The sequence below is a fragment of the Dipodomys spectabilis genome, unplaced genomic scaffold (assembly GCF_019054845.1).
Source record: "Dipodomys spectabilis isolate Male_0828 unplaced genomic scaffold, ASM1905484v1 ptg000256l, whole genome shotgun sequence".
In the NCBI taxonomy this organism is placed as follows: domain Eukaryota; kingdom Metazoa; phylum Chordata; class Mammalia; order Rodentia; family Heteromyidae; genus Dipodomys; species Dipodomys spectabilis.
In genome coordinates, this window is record NW_024870933.1 from 1,665,354 (window position 1) to 1,688,319 (window position 22,966).

At 36.6% G+C, this 22,966-nt stretch overlaps 1 protein-coding gene across 1 annotated transcript in view; it reads left to right on the forward strand.

Annotated features, from left to right (window-relative positions):
• Window positions 1-11,054: 11,054 nt before the first annotated feature.
• Window positions 11,055-22,966, forward strand: part of Ifih1 (interferon induced with helicase C domain 1) — a 54,492-nt gene continuing 42,580 nt past the window's right edge. The window contains exons 1-3 of the mRNA XM_042699487.1: window positions 11,055-11,748; window positions 19,708-19,876; window positions 21,547-21,690. Coding sequence (XP_042555421.1) covers window positions 11,296-11,748; window positions 19,708-19,876; window positions 21,547-21,690 — 766 coding nt within the window. The 5' untranslated portion in view covers window positions 11,055-11,295. The remainder of the gene's footprint in view (window positions 11,749-19,707; window positions 19,877-21,546; window positions 21,691-22,966) is intronic.

Genomic DNA, 22,966 nt, shown 5'->3' on the forward strand with positions numbered 1-22,966 from the left:
TTATTACATATGCAAAATAATTATGGTAACTTCTATATCTGTGTAGCACTTGAGAAAGCTCACACAGTGTCTTATTCGGCTCATGGTCTAATGACAGAATACCATAATGCAAACAACTTAAACGATTTGTTTCTCATTATTCTATAAACTGGAATTCTAAGATCAAGATTTCTTGGGTTAGTGCATGAACATGGGTCAATCCTTGCGAACAGCTGCTGTCTCCCTAAGTCCTAATACCATATCTGCTTGGTAGGTGCACTAATCTTAGTAGAGAAACCACTTTATGACCTTATCTAACCCAATGACCACTTAAAAGCCTCATCTCTAAATACTATTATCAGGAGTTATAGTTCAAGCACATGAATTTGTGGAGAGATTCAATTTAATCTGTCCCACACAGAATCTGAAAGGTAAGGAAGAAGGTCTATTGTCATGTTATCACACAAGAATTTATTTAGCCAGGCGCCGGTGGCTCACTCCTGTAATCCTAGCTACTCAAGAGACTAAGATCTGAGGATCACAGTTCAAAAGCCAGACCAGGCAGGAAAGTCTGTGAGACTCTTATCTCTAATAAAAACCACTAGAAAACCAGAAGTGGTGTTTTGGCTAAAGCGGGAGAGCACTTGCCTTGTGCTGAAGAATGGAGGGATAGCACCCAAGCCCAGAATTCAAGTCCCAAGACCAACAACAACAACAACAAAAAGAATTTATTTATACCATGCTTATTCATGTGGATTTCTTTTACATATATGTGTGTTACATAGAATCATATTTCAGAAATCATCCTAATTGTTTCTGGTGTGGAATAGTGAAGGGTTATATGTATGCAAATAGCATACATGTAAAGAATAAAGAATACAAATGTCAAGAAAAGGCAGCAGCAAATGAAGCCATTGAGTTTCAACCATATTTCATTGTAAGAGCCAGTTTCTTTCATGAAAGACTGCCTAAAGGCTACTGCCCACCTGTGAGGACAGAAAGAAAAGAGTAAACGTCTAAAATAAAAGATTAAAAAAATACGACTTGGTACTCATTTCCTTGCTCATGTAACTGTAACCCTTCTGTACAGTAGTTTTACAATAAAAAGCGTATTTATTTTAAAATACTATTTGCCATTTATTACCTCAATTAACCAGTTGACACCATGACCTTTCCCTAGCTAAGCTTTCAACAACAGTTTCTGCTTCTAATTCTAGTAAATTAAGTTTCTTTTCCTTTTGGCAGAATCACAAACTTTAAAGCAATTTAACAAACTGCACACATTCGAAAAGTGTCAACAGGGCTCTTCACAGGTTTCCTCACACATCCTCACATTGGTGATTTAGTCCTACAAAGCAAATTGGGTTCAATGCAAATGCTGAGTACTTTTTAATCATAATATGTATATACAACTAATGCTCAGTAAGAGCAGCAACAATTATTAACCTCAGTAACCGATTATTCAAGCAATGTTTGACAAAAATGATTAAAATTTTAAAGTCAAGTCACACACTCACAAATAGCATTTAGTTTGTGTACAGATAACATAGTTTACTGTAAAGGCTGACATCATCCTTCTCTACTAATCCTCAGATACTTAATGTATGTGTGAAATAAAAGTCTCCCTTTTTGTCAAGCTATTAGTGGGAATGAGAGCTAGTAATAAGAATGAAGAAATTAGAGCCTAGTGATTCTTCCAGTCTAATGATGTTTGAACAGCTATAGTGCATGTTGTCACATTTCACCTTTACAACTACCGTGGAGGTAAGTAGCAGCAGTTACATTATATAAGGAAAATCATATAGTACTAGGTTGCATTGTTAAAGCAAAAACAGATGTAAATAGTCTCAAAATACTTGTTTTTTTTAAAAAAAAAAACCTGATTATTTTTTATGCTAGCAAAATGACAACCCACAGTGCTTATTGTGGTTTGTCAACAAATGCAGGTAAATGAAGTCACATTCTTAGATTTTTTGATATGACCAAAATATAAGGATGAAATTATAATATCCTTAATTCTTCACGTTATCCAAACTTAGAAACTGAAATTAAATAAAAAGAAAAAGCTCCTTTACTTCCTGCAAAGTCATGATATGTGCCAATGTAGATGAAGATTCTGGGATTAATGTTGGCTTCAGGAGAATGCAGAGTAGGTGCAAGAACCCCAGTCTTGGAATTAGTTAAGATTCTTCAAACTTACCTCAAATACTGACCTGGCTTCTTGTTCTTTAACGGTAAAGCTCAGTTACTGCTACATCCATTTCCAAGAATGGCTTTGTTTAAACACACTTATGGATTTTTAAGTCACTATTTACAAAGGTATTGATATAGGTATGAGACAGCAATAAGGGATAATATAGCATCCCACTACAAACAGTAAGGCCACTATAGTATCTGTAAGACAATGATTCAGCCGCTGATACCTGGATGCAGTTTCCCCATGAAGAGGGTTCCCTGAAACTTGACCTTTAGTAGACAGATAAATGATGAAACTGAATGAAATAAGAGACTAAATACTAAACTCTACTCTTCCTGACTCAGATCTCCTGCCAATGATTCTATTCACTGAGTCCAATCAGAAGCCAGAGGGAAAGGAAAATCACTGATGCTGTCAATCAAGGTCAGTCTCCCAGGAAACAATGTTATTTCAAGAAGGGTGGAGAGGGCATCTTCAGGGCAACTGGAATTTATTAAGTACTTCTAAAAGAAGTTCTAAACCTATACTTACTAATACCTACCCAAACCTAATAGCTCTTCAGTTAGCATCACAATCTATGCAATTATTATGTAAGAAGGAAAAAAGTTCAGATCAGTTACATAAAGCAAATATTTATAGAACATTTATGGTAATGCTACATCTGTTTTTAATCAAATAAAAATATATAACTGAACAACTAGGCTACACATTGGTTGGGTGAGGGGAAAATGACAGAAAGAGAAGGAGAAAAGCCTAGGTTTTCATATTCAGCCACCAAGATTATCCTAAGGGCCATAACACTACAAGGGAAACTATAGCAACCAGACCAGGAGAAAAGGAGAGAAGAAAGCAAAGGGGGAAGAGAAGATGTAACCTAGCAACAGCTTCTTTTTGTAAGAGTTTACCCATAAATTCTCTAATAATATTGTAACTAATTGTATCAGAAAACTATTACTAAATGAAAAGAAGCTACATAAAAAAGGCTGGTTAAGAATGTGGGACAAAAACATTCAGGTATGTCAGTAGACATGATCATGATTATTTTTAATAAATTTCCTATGTAAAATGCCATTCTATATATTCTTTTAAATGAATATACACCCAAGTTAAGGAACATTTAGAGGCAAACAAGGCTAATATCTATTGGAAAAGCTTGTGACGATATACTATCTTTTCATGCCAGCAGACAGATAATAAATTAATAACAATACAAGAATTTGACTTGTCCATGAACTAGCACTGATCTTTCAAATTTTTCTGTTTCACTAATTCTTATACCCTGATATCAAAGAATATGTTACTGGTTCTCCTCATAATTTCCTATGTTAAATTCTTAGGGGAAGTGTACAGTAAGAATTAACTGACTCATTTCATCTACTGTCTGTGTGACATTGGCTCTTACAATGCAAGTAGTTTCTTTGGAACTTGCTTTCTTTTGCAAAACATTGATATTCCTTATCAATCCTCTTAATATCATGGCAGAAAACTCAGTTCAATGTCTGTAAACAAGAAAATTTATTGTCTTTTTATCTCTGGTGACCCAAAGCCCAGGCTTGGCTTCAGATTAGGCTTTATCTGGACTTCATATTTCCAGCTGTGCTCTCTGCCTTTGTCTGTGGGACATGAGGAAGTATTGGACCTACTCTTAATGGATCATTAGCCCATTGTTCCAAGTAACTATAGAGAATTTTCATTTTCTTCTTAGGTCCTAAGTGGGTTATCTGCCCATCACCTAATTACTGTGACTAGAAGGTGGGATATATTGATAGCTTAAATTGATCAGCTTTAACTGTAACTTTCTCTTTTGTGGGAAAGGAGCTAATACCACAAAACAATGTTTGGCGATGGGTGGTTTTTTTTCCTACAATCTGGGGTAATTTTTATAAGACATAAATAAAGAAAGAAGGAAGGGAAGAAAGGAAAAAAAGAAAAGAAAGTAAAGAAAAGAAAGACAAATTGAGGGGGAGAAAGTGCCAGACCAGTTTTTAGACATCAAAAAAGTTAATTTCGTAGACCTTAAAAATTAAAGTGGTAACATACAAACAGCTAGATATCATTACACATTGATCTTATATTCCTTCAACCCCAGCACACAGTATTCATTAAACAGTCATTCCTCCTATGTGTTAAACTCTCCACTGCTGTTGGAGAGGTAAGAGAATTGAGAAAGGTGAAGATGTGTTGCCTAGTCTTGTGGAGCTTAGACTTATTAGGAATGGCATATACATTGAAATGTAATTGCATCACAGTGAAGCAAGTACAGTGTGGAAGGAAGCCCTAGATGCTGTGGGGTAACAGAAAGAAGGTGGGAGGAGGGGCAGAGAGTCTTGATAATTAGCCCTGTATAGAGGCTTGGTGATGGCTAATGTATAACATAAGTTCCTAACATATAGACACTAACCTCTTATCCTCTGATCATGGAATGAGCCCTGGGTAATGTAGTTTTGTTATCTTAGAATTTTGTTTTTCACACTTTTTTCTGCATAGTTTTATTTTCTTTAAGGATGTACATATGAGTTGCAGTTAAACAGAGCATTTTGTGAGTACAGTGCTTCTTGGTCGGTGTCACTTCTTTTTACATTCTCAATTATTCCTCCCATATTACTCTTTCTCTCTCTTTTCTTAATTTTTAGATTATGTTTTACACTTGAGAGCAGCTTGATTTTAAGTGATTTTACTTTCTCAAGATTGGGCATAGCTATTCAGTATGGGTAATGAGGTAGAAGGTTACTCTCTTTGCTTTAATATGTGTACTTCAAACTAAATTATAACCATGGTTTTAGCTTTCCAGTGTGAACTATTGATTACCTGTTTTTCTATCGAGTAACATCTCTGGACTAGTATGTAGAATCATGATTGTTTTCAGCTTAATTTCTTCCAGTGAAGTTAAGATTTGAACATGAAAACCCCACAAGGTGGCGACAGAGGAAACTTATTTACAGGAAACAGGACTGAGAAGGCTAAGAAAACACTGGATGTGACACTGTTCTTGAGTCTGACCTCAGACACATATTGAGCTGTAGGCAGGATCTGGTTCCATCTGATAACTAAGGTCAGGTTAGGATGCCTTTCATGAAGTGAATTTGAAGTTTGTTTCTTTTTTTTTTCCTCTGTAGTTTGTGGGTGTTTGACAACATTAAGTGTGAATAATATTCTTAATTCCAAGAAACAGCATACAGCACATTTATGGGCATATAAGTCATCTAATCACTCACAGTCCATGCCTGCAGCTTTATTTATTCTTGTCTACCTATTAAAACCATAAATCATTCAACTTAAAATATTATTGAGCAGATCGTTTAGAGAGATAAAATAATCTTGTCCACTAGATTACACAAAAGAAAAATCTCTCATCTAATATAAATATGTTTTTTGAAGTTACTTTTGTGATTTGGAGGAGAAATAAGTAAATTGAATGAAACCATCTATCATCAATGCCTTCTAAAAATATGAAAACTTCTAAAGGTCTGATATGACTATTCAAACAGAGAGTGGCTAAACCTATATATTCTCAAAACAAATACCCAAACAAATACAGTGCATATACATTAACCAAGAAGTCAGGTGAGTAAAATATTAATTGATCTGGAAATTAAAACCAGGAAATATTTTTATATGCAGTATAATTTTACAATATAAAGTGGTATAAACTAGAATTCTCAGTGAATAGATATATCATATTTTCCTTAATTTACTACCTTCTCTCATCCTTTTTTCATTTATAACAGTAGAAGCTAATCTCATCATCAACAAAAGGCTCTACACTTTTCAGTGCGTGCCCAACTTTCCAGCATTGATAACTTCATAGGATAAAGGCATCGGCTTAGCCTGTATCATTACTTACTGAGTTCAGATATGTAAATTGAGATAATCTAAGGAGGCTTTGATACAGTAATTCCATTTTTCAAGAATTTCTTATATACCATGTTTAGTCTCTCTGTTCAGAGATCTGCAAATACACTTCCCAAAATATGTAACCCAAAAGTATAAAAGCACTAAAAGTAGATCTGCTTTTTGAAATGCAGTATGACCCAAAGCCTCATCCAGAATATATACTCTGTCCATCACTTCATAAGGTATCACTAAAAGCATATGGAATCTCCTCACTTATAACATTAGCCAACTGGGGGATGAATAATATGTAACAAAATGGTTGTGTGTTATGATTGTATAGAAGTTAAATTTCCTGATATGAATCCCTAAGTTTTCTCATCATGACTTTTAAAAGTGTAAGAAAATCCACTCATATGTTTTTGAATGATACAAGAGTTGCTTTCTGTCCTTCTCTTTGCTTGGAGAATTAGCATGTCTGTAAGTGACAGGCAAGAGTTAAGCAAGCATTCTACCAATGTAACTCCAAATCAGAGTCCGCATGTTTGTTACTTTCTCCCCAGTTTATAGACTTTGTGTGTGGGTATATGTGTGTATGTATGTATTTCAGTTGGATTAATATGGGATCCAGTTTTACAAATACTAGTTAAGAATTTATGCTCTCAAATGTCCAGGGTACTACAGTCAAGAAGTAGCATATTTTCTATAATATAGAATATGCTTTGTGTTCTAACCCAAATGTCTTGTCTCAAATGTCAGATGAATGGTCCAAACTACATCATGTCTGTTAATGAATTACTGAGACTATATGTCCATATTGATCATAGCATTGACCAAAATGAAATTATAAATAACTCAGGACTATGCCTAACAAACAGAATCCCATTTTCCAAATAATCCTTAACAGGCAAGGAAAAGCGAAAATACATGATACATACATACACACATACATATATCCATACATGTCTCAGGATATTATTGATGCTAAAACAAAATACCTGAGACAAGAAAATTTATAGAGACCCAAAATTTATTGCCCCGTGGTTCTGAAGATGAGAAATACAAGATCAAAATTCTGGCAAGGTTAGTGTCACTCACAGAAAAATGTTGGCAAGATCCTATCTCTGTCAACAAACCAGTAATAGTGGTGCATAGGCCTGTGACCTCAGCTAGGTTAGGAGATTACGGGCAAGAGGATCATGGTCTGAGGCTGACTCTAGCAAAATTAAAGATCCTACCTGGAAAATAACTAAAGCTTAAAAGGACTAGATAGGGGAAAGCTCAAACACTAGAATATCAGCCACGCCTAGCAAGTTCAAGGTCCCAATGTCCCAGCATACAGTATTTTCCTGAATCACCACTTACCCAACAAAATGCCAAAAGATGTCTAAAAACTGATGGAACCTGAAATGTATACTGGAAATAAAAAAGATTCAACAACAGGTCTAAGAAAAAGAAAGAGAAATAACTAATTGTGGCTTGCCTTTTTAACATATATATGTTTATTTATTGTAAAGATACTTTACAGATGGGTTACAGTTACATGAGCAAGGTAATGAGTCCATTTCCTATCAAGTATTGTTACCCCCTCCTTTGTTTTGCCCCTACCATCCCTTCCTTCCCCATCTTTCCAACTCCTCCCTGCCCCCCCCCCACAAAGCTGTAAAGTTCGTTTTCAACATAGTATCTTGTACATTTTGTTGTTACAATGGGTCATCCTGTAACCTTATTTCATCATTTTGTTATTTCACCTCCCATCCCCAAATTAGAAAAGAGTATATACAAGATGCAGGACACCGGAATCAAATACAGTAACAACAGGGATTATACCATCCACTAACAGAAGTCCTGTTTATATTATTGAAATGGTGGTGGATTCTTTTTAAATTATTTATTTTTATTATCTTTAAGTCATTCTACAAAGGGTAGTAGTTTCTTAAAGAGAAGTTCCATTCTGTTTTCTCAAGGGATCTCTCACCATGCTCAGTCCTCATTTCTTTTTTTCATACATTTTTATTATAAAAATACTGTACAGAGGGGTTACAGTTACATGAGCATGGTAATGAGTACATTTCCTATCAAGCATTGTTACTTCCTCCTTTGTTTTTGCCCTACCATCCCTTCCCTCCCACCTCCACAACTATACTCCCCTCCTCCTCCAAATTCTAAAGTTCGTTTTTCAACATATTGTCAGTCCTCATTTCTTAATTGTGAGGCAGAGTGACACAGACTTGAAAACGATTAAGAATTGATCCTGAAGGTCATTATGTAATGCTGGTAATCAAAGTTCAAGAAAGTCAGCTACATGGAAAACTAGACTAAGTTACTAGCATATATTTTTATCTGGATCTTACCATAGTCTTTATAGCATTTATATTTATCTGGAAAGTTGGATATTTTGTAGTTGTTACTTACAGATTATGAGCTCCATAAAAATAGGAAGCATATTTATTTTATTAATTGCAATAGAACTGGCCTCCTCATAGTAGTGTGTGTGTGTGTGTGTGTGTGTGTGTGTGTGTGAGTGTGTGTGTGTGGTGTGTGGTGTGTACTTGGGGCATGTAGCTCTTGCATGACTTTTTCCCTCAGGACTGGCCTCTACCACTTGAGCCACACCTCCAGTTTTGCCTTTTTGCTAGTTCACTGTAGATAAGATTTTCTGCCTAGGCTGACTTTCAGCCACAATTCTCAGCCATCAGCCCTTGAGTAGCTAAGATTATAAATATGAACCATTGGCATCTGCAGGATTTTAAGCAATTGAATGAATGAATGGTATAATTTTAATACCAAATACTTAAATATCTACTTTTGACCTACTCACTTTCAGGACAGTATATTTCCTATCCATATCCTGCAACCCTTCCTCATTCCTCAGAAACCAAAAGACAGAAGGAAACAGAATGAATTGGGGTTGGTTGCTCAGTTTGTGTGTTTGTTTTAACATATTGAATGAAACATACAGGCAGGTAGGGAGCTGAAAGTGTATTTTTAAGAAGCCTTAAAATATATACCTCTTTAAACCCACTAACTAAAATTAATTATTTGAATGCTTGTGTAGGAACAACATATTTGATTCTTTTCCTGCTTGGTACAAAGTCAACTCCCAAAATCAAAGTAAAAGAAGCAACAGGTTTTATGAAGAAATGGAAAATACAGTTTCTCAAGGCTAAGTATCCATGCACTCATTCATTTCACTAATTTTATCTGTGAGTTGGACATCAGGCCAGTTGCTAGAAACAACTAAAAACTCATATTTGGAGAAGAAATCATCAAGGACCTAGTATTTCTATGTCCTTTCTTCAAACAGCTTACTAGCCTTGCAGGGAGAAAAAGTTTTAGCTACATAATATACTTAGAGAACACAACAAGACCACATGTTATAAATACTTATTAGGTGATTTTATACACCTCCAGTAACTAGTCTGAAAACTGCAAGTTGCTTACTTTTTCCACAGTGCCATTGAACTTCCTTCCCTATATTATCCAGACTTCACTGAGTATGCTTTGCTAACAGATTATTTTTTCTACATATGTCTTGGTAGCCTGAATGACCCCTCCATCTTCCATATAACTCTGGACCATGAGGTTCTAATTATGATGTTATATACTGCTATCACCACCCCAATCACCTCTAAGCTGCTGATTGCCTCCTTTGTGAAAAACAACCTTAGGTACTTCCATTCCTGTGGCTTCTGTACTGAAATGAAGTTGCCATTTTTCAGTGTGAATGTCTTTTTTTTTCCTCTTGTGACATAGACAAATGTTGATGTTTACTACAAGTTGGTACATTAGTTGCTAATTAAGTTCCTAGAAGCTTCAGCCAAAACTTGCTGTATTGAATCCAAGAAAAGAATGGCAGCTATATCAAAAATAAGTTGCTTGGGGATTTTTTTGTTTTGTTTTGTTTTATTAAAAGGAAGTTGTCTATTAAAAAATATGGGAGGACTAGAGGCATGGCTCATTGGTAAGAGAGTCTGTCCAGCAAGCTCAAAGTCCTGGGTTCAAATCTCAATTAAAAGAAAGAAAAGAGAGAGAGTAGAGAGAGGGGGGGAGAAGAACCAGAAGCAGAAGAGGAAGAAGCAGAAGAAGAGGAAGAGGAAGAAGGAGAAGAAGAGGGAGAAGAGGAAGAGGAAGAAGAAGAGGAAGGAGGAGACGGAGAAGAAAAAGAAGGAGGAAGAGGAGGAGGAGGAGGAGGAGGAAAAAGAAGAAGAAGAAGAAAGAGGAAGAAGGAGGAGGAGGAGGAAGAGGGGGAGGGAAAGCAAGAGGGAGAGTGAGAGAGTGCAGAGAGGGGGGAAAAAGAAGAAGGAAACTGGGATATCGACAAAAGTAAATGAAAATGGAGAATCTGAAGGATAGGCTGGGAAGTAGGAACTCTTCAGGGGTTGCTTCCTCATGAATTGAGTTCGTCCGTAAAATTCCTCTGCTTGTCCCTCACCGGGTCCAGATCAAAGATCAAAGCTGTAAAAATACTAATAATCTAAGCAAGAGATAGTATTTAATACTCGCCTTTGCCTACTCACACTCTAATTCCCAGAGGAACAAATTAGTTCCCAGGCATCCACAGGTTTATTTTAGAAAGGGTACAGAGGTGACTTCCTCCTGGGGTTCCACAATTCTGGCAAAAGAGCTTTCCACTTTACCTCTTCCCCTCCTGCCTGAAGTCCGCCCCTCTGCGGAGGGCAACTCCCGGCTCCTTTCAAGATCTGGCGACTGTATCTCCTCACTTTTCTGGTGGAAAGTCCCAAATCACACGTGTTTGAGCCTGTTACACTTTAGCTGACCCAAAGGTCAGAACTTCTCAAGCACCAGCCAAATAGCAACCAAAGGAGAATTGCCCAGGAAAATCAGTTGCTTTCCTTTTCTATTCCCCATGGTGTCCAGGACCAAAGATCGCTCCTTTCCAGCCAAAGGTTGGCTCCTCCCCAGCGAAACTCACTTCCCGCCCAGAAGAAGATTACGTTTGGAAAGTCTTGAAGAAGAGAATCGAAACAGAAACCAGGCTGGCAAAAGCATAAAAACCCTGAGGACGCAGGAAGCGAGAGCTCTTCACAGAGGGTGCAGACGCAAAGCTCAGGCAGAGCCCAAGAAAAGGCGCAGGTCCCTCAAACCTGCCTGGCTGCATCTCAGCCTGAACGAGCTACCACGCTCCAGCGCCCACCTGGCGGCCCTGCAGGCATCCGACTGTTAGGCTCAGTGCTGGAGATTCTGAAACTCCCAGGCCAAAGAGCTGGCACACCTGTTGACGCCGTGGTTGAGAGAACCCTCTGCCTTTTCCCTGACAAGGAAAGATGTCAAATGGGCACTCCTCCGACAAGAGTTTTCGCTATCTCATCTCGTGCTTCAGGGCCAGAGTGAAAATGTACATCCAGGTGGAGCCTGTGCTGGACTACCTAACCTTTCTGAGTGGAGAAGTCAAAGAGCGAATTCTGAGGACAGCTGCCACCCATGGAAACACCCCCGCGGCCGAACTGCTTCTCAACACGTTGGAGAAGGAGGCCTGGCCCCTGGGCTGGACTCAGGAGTTTGTGGAAGCCCTCAGGAGAGCGGGCAACCGCCTAGCTGCCTGCTATATGAACCCTGAGCTCACCGACTTACCCTCCCCATCCTTGGAGACTGCTCATGATGAATGTCTGCAGTTGCTGAACCTCCTTCAGCCCACCTTGGTGGACCGGCTCCTGGTCAGAGATGTCTTGGATCAGTGTGTGGAACAGGAGCTGTTGACAACTGAAGACAGAAATCGGGTGTGTATGTATGTGTGTGTGTGTGTGTGTGTGTGTGTGTGTGTGTGTGTGTGTGTGTGTGTGTGTGTGTGTGTGTATGTGGAGAGACAGAGCGGGGGAGAGGGAGAGAAAGAGCATGCATTTGCAAGCTGGGCCTTCTGGGAGACTTTGGGAAATGGAAGTTGCTGGCCTATTTGTCCTCTTCCTGAGGGACTCGAGCTTTCTTGGTGAAAACTTGGTCCCTTCCATCATTCAAAAGACAGTATCTAGTTACTTCAAGACATAATTTTGAGTTTAAATTTAAAAGATAACTTTCGAATCCTTCTACAAAATAAATAGCATGAGTAGAGTAATGTGTACTAGTAATGTTTATAAACACTTTCTATGTATAATTAGTATCATTTTTTGAAATGAGTTATTGCAGTGGATGTTCAAAACTGCTTGGAAGGTGCTAATGATATTAACTGTACAGATGAGGAAACTGAGCTAAGTGGAACACTTCCTTAAGGGCTGCCAGGAAGAGCAGAGGACGAGCTAGGACCCATTGGGTACTTCAGATGTGTTCGTTAACTTATTTAATTATAGTTCCATAGCACAGGATCATCAAACTATGGCACACAAGGTAAACTGAGCCTATTAGATTACTGAATTGTAAATTCTCAGTGCTCACAGTTTTATTGGAGCACAGTTATATTTATTTGTTTGCATATTTTTGGATGTTACTTCACAATTGAACAGCAACAATATGGCCTAGAAAGTCTAAGTATTTACTGCTTACATTTTTCAAGGAAATTTTCACCCAATTTCTACTCTGCATTTTACAGATCCCGTTTAGTCTTAGTTTAAATGGGGAAATTTCCCTTGCCTGTCAGTCTGTCTTTCTTTTATCTCTCCTCTCACTCTTCCCTCTCTCTCTTGAAACCATCCCTTCCCCACACACATAATTACATTTTTTTCTTTACCCAAAGTTTCCATATTTTCTGGAATCAGTTTAAACATAATTCATTGAAAAAATGTGATACTCATTTCAGTTTTCTCATTAGTAAAGGAAAGGGGGGGGGGTTAGTAGGTTGCATTTTGACAGGGTAAATTTTACAGATAATCTACTGCTTATTAGTTTTTTGATGCAGGAAAATGGACAATGAACTATACAAATACTGATTTACTTGAATCTGACAGAATTGTAAGTCAATAGTCTTATCTTAAAAGGCCTGTAGGCTAATAATACTGCAAGTCGAAGGCCTTGTTAATTCATTGTTATGACTTTGACATTTTAGTTTTTTATTTATCAGTTGTATTTTTATTACAAAAGTTAGGCTGTGGGGCTGGGAAGGTGGCTCAGTGGTAAAGTGCTTGCCTTTCATGCATGAGGCCCTGGGTTCGATTCCTCAGCACCACATAAGCAGGAAAAAAAAAAAAAGAATTACAGCTGTGAGCTTCTAGATCCCAGCTATATATTTCCTTGGACAGAAGGGAACCTTACTGCATTGTTGATGGGAGTGTAAACTTGTTCAACCACTTTGGAAAGTAGTATGGAGATTCCTCAAAAGACTCCAAATAAAGCTCCCCTATGACCCAGCAATCCCACTTTTGGGCATTTACCCAAATGTTTACAAACAAGACCACATTAAAGCTACCAGCACAACAATGCTTATTGCAGCATTATTTACCATAGCTAAGATATGGAACCAACCCAGATGCCCCTCAGTAGATGAATGGATCAAGAAAATGTGGTATATATACACAATGGAATTCTATGCCTCCATCAGAAAGAATGACATTGCCCCATTTGTTAGGAAATGGAAAGACTTGGAAAAAAATTATATTAAGTGAAGTAAGCCAGGCCCAAAGAAACATAGGTCTCATGGTTTCCCTTATTTGCAATAACTAGTATATGTCTGCATCAAGCAGAAAAGGTCAGTTAAGTTAATGTTAGGGAAATGAACCCTAAGATATGTATTCAAATGTTTTTTTTCTTTCTTGCTATTGTTTCTAACATATTTATAAGATGATTTCTTTGTTGCTTTGTATGTCCCTCCCCCACGGTATAACCCCTGCTTTCACTGTATTTGATGTTGGTATAATTTGTGGAGGGGAAGGGAAAAAACAAATCATTTAAATAGGGATACAGGTGGACCCATTGCAACAATGAGGGGTACGAGTCATTATGTCGAAAACGAAGGGGAAACAAAGGAGGAGGCTACAATGCTTGATAAGAAATGTACTCATTATCTTGCCCATGTAATTGTAACCCCTCTGTACAGTATTTTCACAATAATAAAAAAAAGAAAGAAATTTGAACACCTTAGCTAAAGAGAAAAAAAAAAGTTAGGCTGTGATTGGCTATGGCCTGTGATGTTACTTGGTCTCTCGTGACAAAAGCAAATTTTCCTTTGTAAACCTAGCAGCCTCTGGGCTTATCCAAGGACCCCAAAATGCATCTAATTTTGCTGGCCAGTTTTTCTAACAAGTAAATTACTTTACATTGTTGTCTGTAGTGTTTATGTCATTTTGTGTATTGAAAACCAACTACAACGCATTATAGTAGCCCAGCTGGATATGACAAATGTGTACATCACTGTGGCAGAATTCTAATTTGGAACAAAGTATGCAGCCTTCAAGCCAGCTGGAGATGGAAGATGGCATTTCCAGCCACAGTAGCTGTGAGGAAGTCCAGAAGCAACAGAGTCCAGTAACACCACAAAGCTGTTTATGTTTGGTGGTACGATGTCCCGATTGCCAGTGAAACAGCACTTCTCCTTATTTACTCTAAATACTTCTGCCTATCAGCATCACTTTTGTCTTGCCTGGATTGAATTTCCGCCAGCTATATTTTATCCAAGTTCTTGATTCTGCCAAGCTTAGAGGCAGCTAGCAGTAATGCAAAGGATTTGACACAAAGAACATAGAGTAAAGGGACTTTCATGTACCGACAGCAGTAAAGGCCAGAGCAACCCAAAGTTCCTCTCAGATTCCTATTTCAAAGGATGCTCTGAAGAACTGAACACCTATGTATTGGAGGCTCTCTAATGAACAAGCATGTAACTGTGAGAGTCTAATGATTTTAATGCTTTTTTTTTGCATTATCAGTTCAAAAAATAAGCATGGAGAACAATGGAAAAGACATATCAGATTTGGGAAAATCTCTTGATAATGTAATTATTGGTAATGTTTCGCTAACAAAAATAAAAATGATAGGAAAACTGGATAAAATATCTTTTTATATTGGGGAATTAAGTTCCCTCATTCTGTGACAACTCATGAAAAAAAATAATTTTTTCTATGCAGTATTTTAGTAACCATCAAATGGAAAATATTATTGATGAAAAAGTTTACAAATAATAAATAACTCTCTTGAAGAGATATGAAGATTATACCGGCTTTTATTATCACTCATTTGTACAGTTCCTGGTAATGTTACAATTTCAAACACTTAGGTTGAAATTGAGATCTATTTTTTTCAGATTCATGGATTAAACTGATTTAAAGGGGAAGGCAGTATTTTTCTATTATTATCTTTAGTTATACAAAGGAGTTGCATTCAACAAAGCAGTTTATGAATTCAATGCATCTTGTTCAATGTCACCCCTTTCAACATTCTCACCCTTAGAACCTAGACTCAACTGGGTATAAGGTTGGTAGTCAATAAGTACTTATTTTTTGATTGGACATTTGAATTTATTCGCAAAGTGATGCCTAGAATAAGAGTTAAGAACATATGCTCTGTTGAACTGCTTTTCCAGACATTAAGGAATGAGTTAATCTTTGCTTAACTAAGTAATAAGGACTTCTCAAAATGATCTCTTATTTTTATTCTTTTTCCTGTGTCCCAGCAGAGATTTTTTACATGGTCAGTTATTTTGGTTTAGGATTCCCACTCCCATCTGCTAGCTCCTGCCCCCAATTATAGCAGGACTTCTTAAAACAATCGGAGACTTCGTTTTGTGTCCTATGAGTACCCAAAGTAAATATTTAATTTATTGATTTATTCATCCATTCAGCTTGAATTTTTTGAGTGGCATCTTTGTGCCAGACACCATGTTAGTGGTGAGAAGATATGAGAAAAACATAGACTCGGCCTGTGTTTCTTTAGAGCTTATGCTGTATTGTTAATCAGAGTTCATTCTTCTTACTCTCTACTATATGTTAGGTACTATTTTAAATGCTGAAGACTTAGCAACATACATGAGTCATTTTGTAAACCAATGTACCAGAATGAGCACTCATCATAAGGAAGTGTTTCTTTGCTGCCCCACTTCTGTTAGGATGCCTAGTGACAGTTTTGCACATCCATAGACATGGACAGTATAAACTCTAAGACAGAAGTGATCATATGTACCTCTCTCTATATCTTGATTTCAACCTCCCCTGCTAAAGGCATGTTTCAGCCCTAGTAGAAAGCATTGACACATCTAGTTTTGGTGACCTTGCAAACCATTTATTTACCCAGAGAACCATGGATGCATGACCAGTCCAGCCAGTTATCCAAACACGAAGTTGAGTGTCCAACTAAGTCTCCACCCACTAATTTTGCGAGGCAAATTAGAGAGGGTAAGAGTCTTGTCAGAAAAAAGGTATGAATAAAATATTAGCTATGTGAATTTGAAAATAAATATTCATTAGAGTAAGACATGAACCAAATGCTTTTCACATGTGAATTTTGCTTCCTGATTTATAGCTGGTGAGAGTTGAATTGTATAGGATTAAAAATCTCATTATTTTAAATAGGTATCTAATAAGGTTATTCAAAATGAAAGAAAATTTATACATTGTACAATTGTGTTAGTGAGTTAGAACTTTATGAAAATATCCTTGTCTTTTATGCTTGAAGAAAACAGTATTAATGGATCTCCAAAATTGTGTTATGTACAAGTTTGCTTATATTTTATATTCCATACATTTGTTAATAATATGAAGGAAGTTATTCTACCTCCTGTTATAGTCTCATGTCCAAATATTCACCTCAGCAATTTCAGTAATCATGCTTATGTATTAAGAACTAATACCTCTATATTATCTACTCATGCTTATGTATTAGGAACTAATACCTATCATACTATTATACTATCATAGTAAAATGGAGTAAGCAAAGCACACACAGATGATAATTCTAAAAGGAAATTATACAAATTTAGAATCCTAACATTTCACAGAATCACAGAATGAAAATAGTTGTAGAAAATAATGGCATCACAGCACTCAAATGCCTTGGCTCAATAAAGGCAAAGTAGAAAAGAAGCTTACACATAAATACTCAAAGGAAATTGAATCTATAGATTATGCCTAGAATTTTAAAGATGTATTCAATATAGTGCCCATTCACCTTTTAAGAGAAATTCTTTCTTATTCTATCAGATATATTTCAAGATGATTAAACAATATAATAATAAGAATGGATATAAGTAAGTTATATCTATAGTATTTACTTCTCAAATCAGGAAATGAAAAACATTATAAATACCGAGAAAACTAAAAATTCCATGTGGGAGCAACGAAGCTAGAAAAAAATAGGAAAGGAGCTAGAAAGTAGTTAGAAAATGCTACACTAGAGATGCACTATGCTTGTTTAAAGTTTAAGTCCAAATAGTCACATTAGCCAATTTTGTGAGCAAATGACCATAAAATTGGAGACAATTATTAGCTAAGGAGAACACCATCCAGCTTTTAAACTCAAATGCATGAGAGCAAATTCCACTCAACCACTTGGCAGATTTGTAACCTTTGAGAGGAAGATCAACATTTCTGTGCCTTGCATTGCTGATCTGGAAAAAAAGTTTAAAGAGGTCTTAACTAGTAACTAACAGTATTAAAATACCACTTAAGTAGAGATTTTGCTGTGCTAAATAATGTCTGTAAGTGAAATGTCTGTAAAAGTAAATGCTTTTCTAGACAGTCCTAATAATAGTTGGTACAAAGTCTGTGCCAGATATTGTTCCAAAAATATTAATAAATCCCTGGGCTAGAAAGTTTTAGAATACAATTACAGTACAGAAAATACTTAAATCTTACAGTGAAAAACTGAGCATTTGAATCGTTGACATATAGGAAAGACTTAGAAAAATATCTAAAAAAATATTTTTATCCAGGATGCTGATTAGAGTCTCATGAGATGCTGGAAAAATATGGATTCCCAAATATAGTTTGTCTAAACGATATCAGAATTTCTGAGTAGCTTCTTGATATTGGGATTTCTCAAATGTTCACAGGTAGTTTTAACATGCAATAGGGTGGAGAATCTATTAAATTTATTATCAGGTTCTTCTTCACACCCCATGTAGAAGTAGGGGAGATGCGTGAGTCTGGATGCTACAGGATGCCACTGATTTCCTAATTTCTTTGTTGTTGTTGTTGGTCATGGACAGGGCCTAGGTGCTGTCCTTGAGCTCTTTTTGCTCAAGGCTAGTGATCTACCACTTTGAGCCACAGCAGCACCTCTGGTTTTCCTTCTTTCTTTCTTTCTTTCTTTGATGTACAGAGGGGTTATAGTTACATAAGTGAGGTAGTGGTTACATTTCTCGTGTAACTTGTTACCCCTTCCCTCATTTTTTCTCCCTCTTTCCCTCCCCCTCAATCCCCCCCTCCCGCAAGTGTACACATATTTTCTTGTGAGTATCACTGTTGCATAGGTTCCCACTCTGTCCTTTGTCTGACCATTTTGTTGTTTCCTTTCCTTCCCTAGTTCAGATTAACATATGTACTATACCCTGGGTTCCAAAATCAAATACAGTGACAACAGAGGATATATCATAGGGGGGAAACACAAAAAGAAAAAAGAAATCACATAGTACATTGAGAACAACAACAAAGAAAAACCTCTTGTGTCCACGTCTTGGAGTTCATTTCACTTAGCATCATCTTATATGGTCATATGTTCATAGCTATTGGGCTATTCTGCTCAGCTGCTAGGATTATCCTACATATATGTGATGATGAACCTCCATAGTCTGTGCAACTACGAGGTTCTGGATTGATGCTTGTCTTAAAACTGTGTTCTGGTGTGGAATTGGGAATACTTTCAATCCCTAAAAAGAGAGATAGAGTAGAAAGAACTTACCTTTGATTGTGAACTTCCTAAGACTGCACAACTACAGGGCTCTGGGTTGGTCCTTCTCTTTTAGAGGGTTAATTGGAGATAAGAATCTCACACACTTTCCTACCTGGGCTGGCTTCAAACTGTGATCCTCAGATCTCAGCCTCCTGAATAGCTAAGATTGATTACAGGTATAAACCATCGGTTTATAAACCCACTTCCTAATTTATTTCTGATCTAACCTAGCTGTGTTAATACTCTGTGCAAATGTATTTTACTCGATTAGAGGAAAATACATTATAAAAATGATTTATACATATGACACATTTTAAATGATTTATTAGATTAATAGAAAATGTAAAGTGAATGAAGGTAAAGATGTTAATGAATGGATATAGAGATCTCACATTAAGACACAGAAGCCAATTTCTTCAACATTCAATAAAGATTGGGAAAGTTTTATTCTAACAATAATATGATGCAGATATTCCAAGAGAACATATACCTGTGGTAGCAATGATTACTTCCATAATATTTATAACAAAGAAAATGGATATGAAATGTTTAATTTCTTACAGTATAAACTTTATGGGCTGAAAAGAAATCATAAGCTATGGATATACTGGAAAGAATTGGCTAAGAGAGGAAGGGAGGGAGAGGAAGAGATACTCATTCAGAGTAGTCCAGATAAAATTATTTATTTCCTATGTTAGTGTTGAATATTTCAGTGGCTTAAAAAATGAAGCATATTTAGCAGAGGCCATGCCATGACTCAGATCTTTTTTACTTGATAGATTTCAGAATTTGGAAAACAAGCATTGCTATTTTCTTTAGTGTTTGAACAAATGCCTTTGTATTGATGCTTAATTGCTGTTTTTCTAAAGCATGTTTCCAGCTTAAATCAATTCAGAAGATGTATCAATGACTTTTTATTTTCTTCCTTAAAACAGATTTCTGCTGCAGAAAATAATGGAAATGAATCTGGTGTAAGAGAGCTACTAAGGAGGATTGTACAGAAAGAAAACTGGTTTTCTACTTTTCTGAACATCCTTCACCAAACTGGAAACAATGAGCTTGTCCGAGAGTTAACAGGTGTTGTTTGCTCAGAAAAAGATGCAGGTATTTCTAATTTTACTATTGGAGATTTCACACATTCTGCCTAGTACCTGAGAGTTTTCTTAAGCCTGTACATAAAGCATCAGTATTTGGGGGATGCAAATTTTAAAACAGGAAGAGATCTGATAAATCATTTATTTTATTACTTTTACACTTAAGGAAAGTAAGACTTGGGTAAAGATAAACTTATCAGAAACCTCAACATTCAGAAACCTGGAACACTCCTAGGCCTTTAGTACTGAGTCATCAATCTTATTTTGTAAATAAGATCTTTGGCAAGATAGTTTAGTATTAAAATACAAAATAAAGTAAGAGAAAATCCTTTTTCTCCTGAGTAGCTAGGATTACAGGTGTAAGCCACCAGTGCCCGGCTGATATCACTTTTTTGATATCAGGTTTGTTTGATTTATATATTAAATGATTTAATATTGAAATCATGCTAAGCACAAAGTAAGTTGGCTATTATAATTATAAATCCCCAGCACTCTTAATGTCTGTGTGGAAGCATCATCCAGTTGGTCCCTTGTCTAAAGCCACACTGTTTTCAGTAAGAAATTCTCCATGCAAAGTTAGATGCATTTTCCCCTTCTCTTTAAGATGAGAAAATCTGAAATGACACTTGAAGAAATTTTCTGTCTACTGTTAGCTCTCTCTTAAAGATCCCACTTTCAAGTAGAACAGAAAGTCCTTTTATTTTTTTTAAGTCCCATTAAGTCCTCAATAAAACCCTGAATATGCCTTAATTGAAGGCTAAAAAGCAGAGAGAGAGAGAGAGAGAGGAAGGGACAAAAAGAGAAATACAGAACATTTCATTGAATTAAAAACAACTCCTGAGGATGTGAGAAACATGAATTTAGTGCAACCTTAAAGCAGATGTGCATCTTGTGCAGAACATGCATCAAGGGAACCAAATGGAAAGATCACAGCTGCAAGAAAGTCACCAGACTGACATCTTAATTTATTCAGCCTTCAATGCCTGTTTGAATCTCTTAGACCGTGAACCAGAAGATAATGGAGAGGCAGGAAGTCATCCCACTTTTCAGGTTTCTAGCATAGTACTTATATATTCATCTTTTTAGAAAAAAAATTGAAACCAAGTGCCAGTGGCTCATACTTGTACTCCTAGCTACTCAGAAGAATAAGATCTGAGCATGACAGTTTGAAGCCAGCCCAAGCAGAAAGTATCTGAGACTCTGATCTCCAAGTAACCAGATACAAAATGAAAGTGGAGGTGTGGTTGTCAGTAGAGTGTCAGTATTAATAGCACTCAGGCCCTGAGTTCAGGGCCTAGTACTTACATGAAATATTTTTTGATGGTTATTTTTTGATAAGTTATTTTTTGATAACCATCAAAAAATCTCTCACTGTTCATGTTAAAAGTCTTGTGTATGGTCCCATAACTTGTTCTAAATCTATCACACTGTCAAAAATTTTAACATATATATTAAATAAATCTCTAAGAGCATTCCTGTTTTCAAAACAACAATATTTATTTGTATTATCTAGAAGCTTGTATTACTTTTCAGAGTTACCTGTTCTTTTTTTAAAAAATCTAAAGTATTTAAGTTATATTTGGAAACTCCATTCTGTTTTTACTATAACAGTAACAGTTGTGTATGCTGTATAAAACATGCCTTGTAGAGTTACTTACATTGCAGCCTTTTTATTCACAGAGAGTGGGCAGTTGTCACATGATGAAGGTCCTGAAATAAATGAGCCCCTTCCTTCAGCTTCAGATAAGCCAAATGCAGAAGGGGAGTGCAGCCTGGAGAATAGTGCATTGGAGTCATCGTTGGCAGTCTCTTCTGAGGTTTCAGGTACTAGAAACACATTGCTACGTTAAAGACAGCTAATTATCACTTCCCAAAAAGCACACTGGTGGACTTATACACTTAGATCTATCAAACACAGGAAAACTGGGCACTGGAGTATGTGAGCATTTTTATTAAAACAATATTTTTGAAGAAGAAAAATTCTCCAACAAATACAATGTTGCTGTGTTCTAAAGATGCACATACTTGCTTCTAATTTTACTTTCTAAGCAATCTGTGGTCATTGTAATGTGATAACTAACACAAGCGTGTGCTATAGTTCATGGTGTCCAAAATACCTCCCAAAAATATGTCCATATTCCCAGCGTAGAATTGACACTGAAGAATTGGTCCCCAGACTTTCCTGGAGATGGATGTGTAACATTACTTCTCCTCTGTTCATTAGATATCCTTCTACAGCATAGTTTTTAATAATTGAATAATGAAATATCCAGTATAATTAAATATCCAAATTGTTGAACTGTTACTATGTTTCCAAATTGGCACATGGTGAATAATACTTTAGTCCTTTGTATTTAAATCACAGTTGACCTAATAAAACCATGTCATGTGGTGGGTGTGGCTAATTAAGAAATTCCTTCCCTAACATGTTCAAATCCCATAAAACTATATTCATGCATGTACACATCCATACATACCTAGTATAGAAGTAGAATTTCTAGGTCAAATGGTTTAATATAATTTTGTCATATATAATTTTTGGTCATATATAGTTCTGTTTCGCTGTGGGAACACTCCACATGGTCTTTCTCAGTCTAAGGGAGTGCCTGTTTCCCTGAAGTCTTTTCTAGAGTCTTTACCAGTTTACTTGCTGTTAAAAATTATACTTTCAGCCAGGCACCAGTGGCTCACACCTGTAATCCTAGCTTCTCAGGAGGCTGAGATCTGAGGATCACGGTTCAAAGCCAGCTCAGGCAGGAAAATCCAAGAGACTATTATCTCCAATAAACCACCAGAAAACTGGAAGTGGCTCTCTGGCTCAAGTCGTTGAGTGCTAGCCTTGAGCTAAAGAGCTTAGGGACAGCGCCCAGGCTCTGAGTTCAAGCCCCACAACTGACAAAAAAAATTCTTTGAATGCTCTGATTTCTACTAAAATATATTTAGCAAGTGGATACTCTTTTTGCCTTTGACTACCTATTTTCTGGTAGGACATTTGTATTCTTCTTGCAGTTTTCAGTGACCTGTGGAAATATATAAATGAACAATCAACATTTTCTAACAACAAAATTTTGTTGTTGTTGTTGTTGTTTGTGGGGCTTGA